The sequence below is a fragment of the Temnothorax curvispinosus genome, unplaced genomic scaffold (assembly GCF_003070985.1).
Source record: "Temnothorax curvispinosus isolate PA1 unplaced genomic scaffold, ASM307098v1 QBEX01017781.1, whole genome shotgun sequence".
Classification (NCBI taxonomy): Eukaryota; Metazoa; Arthropoda; class Insecta; order Hymenoptera; family Formicidae; genus Temnothorax; species Temnothorax curvispinosus.
This window is the reverse complement of record NW_020227561.1, coordinates 1-3263: the sequence shown is the minus strand read 5'-3', so window position 1 is coordinate 3263 and position 3263 is coordinate 1. Positions and strand designations below refer to the sequence as shown.

The window sequence follows — 3263 nt, the reverse complement described above, 5'->3', positions numbered from 1 at the left end:
ATAATAAACGTTTTGCCGTAAGCCGTCACCAATCGGCAACGCGGCATCAGGGGCTCCAAGTGTAATGGGACAGACTGAATCCTTAAAAAGTTCCTTCCTAAGTGGTAGATGGCGTTACTAGTTGCCACAAATACATGTATGATTCATATCGGTGAGAGCTGTATCGGTTGTGTGCTGTATCGGTGAGAGCTGGTGAGTCGGTGGCGAGCTCGATCGTGTTGACGTGTTTGTCCGGAGATTTTTTTGAAAGTAAAGTATTGCGACTGTTACTGTCTGCATTGAGAAGAGGGTAAGAGCTGGTGAGAGCTGTGGTACATGGTTACAGTTGATTACAGGCAATTACAGCAGGTTACAGTAAGTTGAGAATGATTATATTTGCGTAAAGCATGTAATAATGTTAATGCTTACAAAATAGATTAAAGGGCCAATCCTGACAAACTTTTATATATTAAGCAAGCAAGGCGGGATGATAAAGTTAAGGAGTTTAAGAGAAATGTGTTTTATCGTATGTTTTAGGTGGCATGGGTGCGCGTCGACACGTAAATTATATTCGATTCATCAGAACGTAATTACTCAGAATCCCCGAATCACGTTATCGTACAATGATCACCGGTCATGGTATCTTCATATAAAGGAATTTAAGTTGATTGCGGATGATACATGTACCAGGTAAATATGGATCCAATGAAGAGTCGTCAATACTACGTTTACGCGAGCGCTACTTCTGTAGTAACTTACGATAATTCCTTCGCGTAAACGGGATTTTGTAGTAACTTACGATAATTTACTCCGCGTAAACGAGTGAATTATCGTAAGTTACTACAGAAGTAACGCTCGCGTAAACGTAGTATATGCAAGTTTGTCTAGATAGGTCTTTACTCATATATTTTTTTCTATTCCATAATTATTTACTTTTTCGATAGAAACGACTATGTCTAAAAAATGTGAAGTACGAAATTGTACTTTTAACACAGAGAGAAAGTACCATTTTCCAAAATTAGTAGAAAGGTGTAAAAAATGGATAAGGGCGTGTGGCAACAATAACTTATTAAAAATTCCTCATCAAAAATTGAGAGAAAAAGTTATTTGTGATGCCCATTTTGAACAACGCTTCAAATTGAGTAAAAGGCTTAGTAATATAGCCATACCAACACTGTATTTACCTGGTATATATTTTAATTATTTAATTTAACTTATTTGAATATACATATATAATACATGTATATAATATATGTGTAATATAATATATATAATATATGTGTAATATATGTGTGACAAACAAATTTTTTATATTCACAGATTTTATTGATATATCTATCGATGATATTCCATCACTTTACAATCCTGAAGAAAGTCAACAAAAAAATATAGATTTGCCAGTTACAGCAACAGATGTCGCAAAAACATTAACAGGTGATGATTAATACATAGTGACATAATTAATATATAGAATAATAGATAATGGAAGAAAAGCGTTTTTTACATCTTATACAACTGTGTGAACATATTTTTACAGAATATTTTGCTGATTTGCCAGTTACAAATGATTTACAGTTTGATGCTAATGAGATTGGACAGATAGAACAAATAGGTATAATGATCAACATTTATATATATATATATTTTTTTTAAATATATTATTTATTGTTATTTATAATCTGTTTTGTATTTATATTCTATTTTAAATTACTTTTAGATACAGCATCTATTAATTACTCAAATATAGACACCGAAAAACCAAATTGTTCAACACCATTAGTTGAACAAATGGGTCCAATAACTTTGCAAGTTACAAGTGATGATTTACAGTTTGATGCTAATGAGATTGGACAGATAGAACAAATAGGTATAATGACCAACATATATATATATATATATTTTTTTTTAATATATTATTTATTGTTATTTATAATCTGTTTTGTATTTATATTCTATTTTAAATTACTTTTAGATACAGCATCTATTAATTATTCAAATATAGACACCGAAAAACCAAATTGTTCAACACCATTAGTTGAACAAATGGGTCCAATAACTTTGCAAGTTACAAGTGATGATTTACAGTTTGATGCTGAGATTGGACAGATAGAACAAATAGGTACAATGACCAATATTTAATCATTGATATCAAGTTTTTGTCTTATATATATATATATATATTTCTTAAATATATTATTTATTGTTATTTATAATCTAGCTGTTTTGTATTTATAATCTATTTTGAATTACTTTTAGATACAGACGGCGAAAAACAAAATTGCTCAACATTAGTTCCACAGTGTAAATTGAAACGTAAATTATCAACTAAAAATACAATCATTGCGGGAAAAAAGAAAGGTAATAAACGTAATAGAACTGATTTATATTCTCAACCATGGAGATATGATTTATATTAATCATGAAGATGTGATTTATATTCTCAATCATGAAATTGTAATTTATATTTTCGATCACAAAGCTGGTGACATATGACATATCTAAAGATGTGACATACCTAGACAGCACCATGTCCAAAATCGGGACGTAAGACGTCTTTTAGATGTCTTTTAGCCATCTTTTAGTAAGATGTCTAAAAGATGTCTAAAAGATGTCTGAAAATGTGACATTACATATAAAAAAATATATTTTGTATTATTTAAATTGTTTATCTGAATTTTATTTATCTACATTATTTCTAGATTCTATTTTACACCTTTTCCACGTAACCCGACAATCGCAATTATCTATGCACGAAAAGCATATATACAATGAAATAGTACGCTTAATGAAAATTGCAAGACAACTGAGAAAGCGAGGAGTTTCCTTACACCAGCGGTTGAAAGAGGTGAAGAAGTTAGCTAAATGTAATTTTATTACAACAATTGAGGAAATGCCAGATGCGATGCAAACATTCTTTTTATCCAATATTAATAATTTCAAAAAAGATAAGTATAATCGGCGATATTCAATTAAAGATAAAGCCTTTGCGCTGACGTTAGCAAAGAGAAGTCCAAAATTATACAGATTTTTAGTCAATATTTTCTGCTTACCTAGTGTCGAAACGTTGAGAAAAGTAATCCAAAATATACCTATAAATAGCGGCATATCAGAATGTGTATTTAAAAGTTTAAAAGAAAGAGTCTTCAAATTTAAAGACTACAGAGAAAAATATTGTATACTTTTATTTGATGAGATGAAATTAAGCGCAGGCTTATATTATAATGCATCGACTGATATTATAGAAGGGGTTGTTGATACAGGTTTTGATCGAAATAGTAATATTG

At 30.3% G+C, this 3263-nt stretch overlaps 1 protein-coding gene across 1 annotated transcript; it reads left to right on the top strand.

The window, feature by feature from the left end:
• Positions 1-60: 60 nt before the first annotated feature.
• Positions 61-2635, top strand: LOC112467699. Its single transcript, XM_025036422.1, has 8 exons — positions 61-354; positions 517-669; positions 924-1166; positions 1300-1413; positions 1517-1591; positions 1697-1846; positions 1952-2098; positions 2236-2635. The coding sequence occupies exons 2-8, from the start codon at positions 654-656 to the stop codon at positions 2394-2396; spliced, it is 906 nt and encodes a 301-aa protein (XP_024892190.1). The 5' UTR covers positions 61-354; positions 517-653; the 3' UTR covers positions 2397-2635.
• Positions 2636-3263: the final 628 nt, after the last annotated feature.

Coding starts and splice junctions, on each gene's coding strand:
- LOC112467699 (XM_025036422.1), top strand. Junction 1,414..1,516: donor TGTCGCAAAAACATTAACAG/GTGATGATTAAT, acceptor ATATTTTTACAG/AATATTTTGCTGATTTGCCA. Junction 2,099..2,235: donor TGGACAGATAGAACAAATAG/GTACAATGACCA, acceptor AATTACTTTTAG/ATACAGACGGCGAAAAACAA.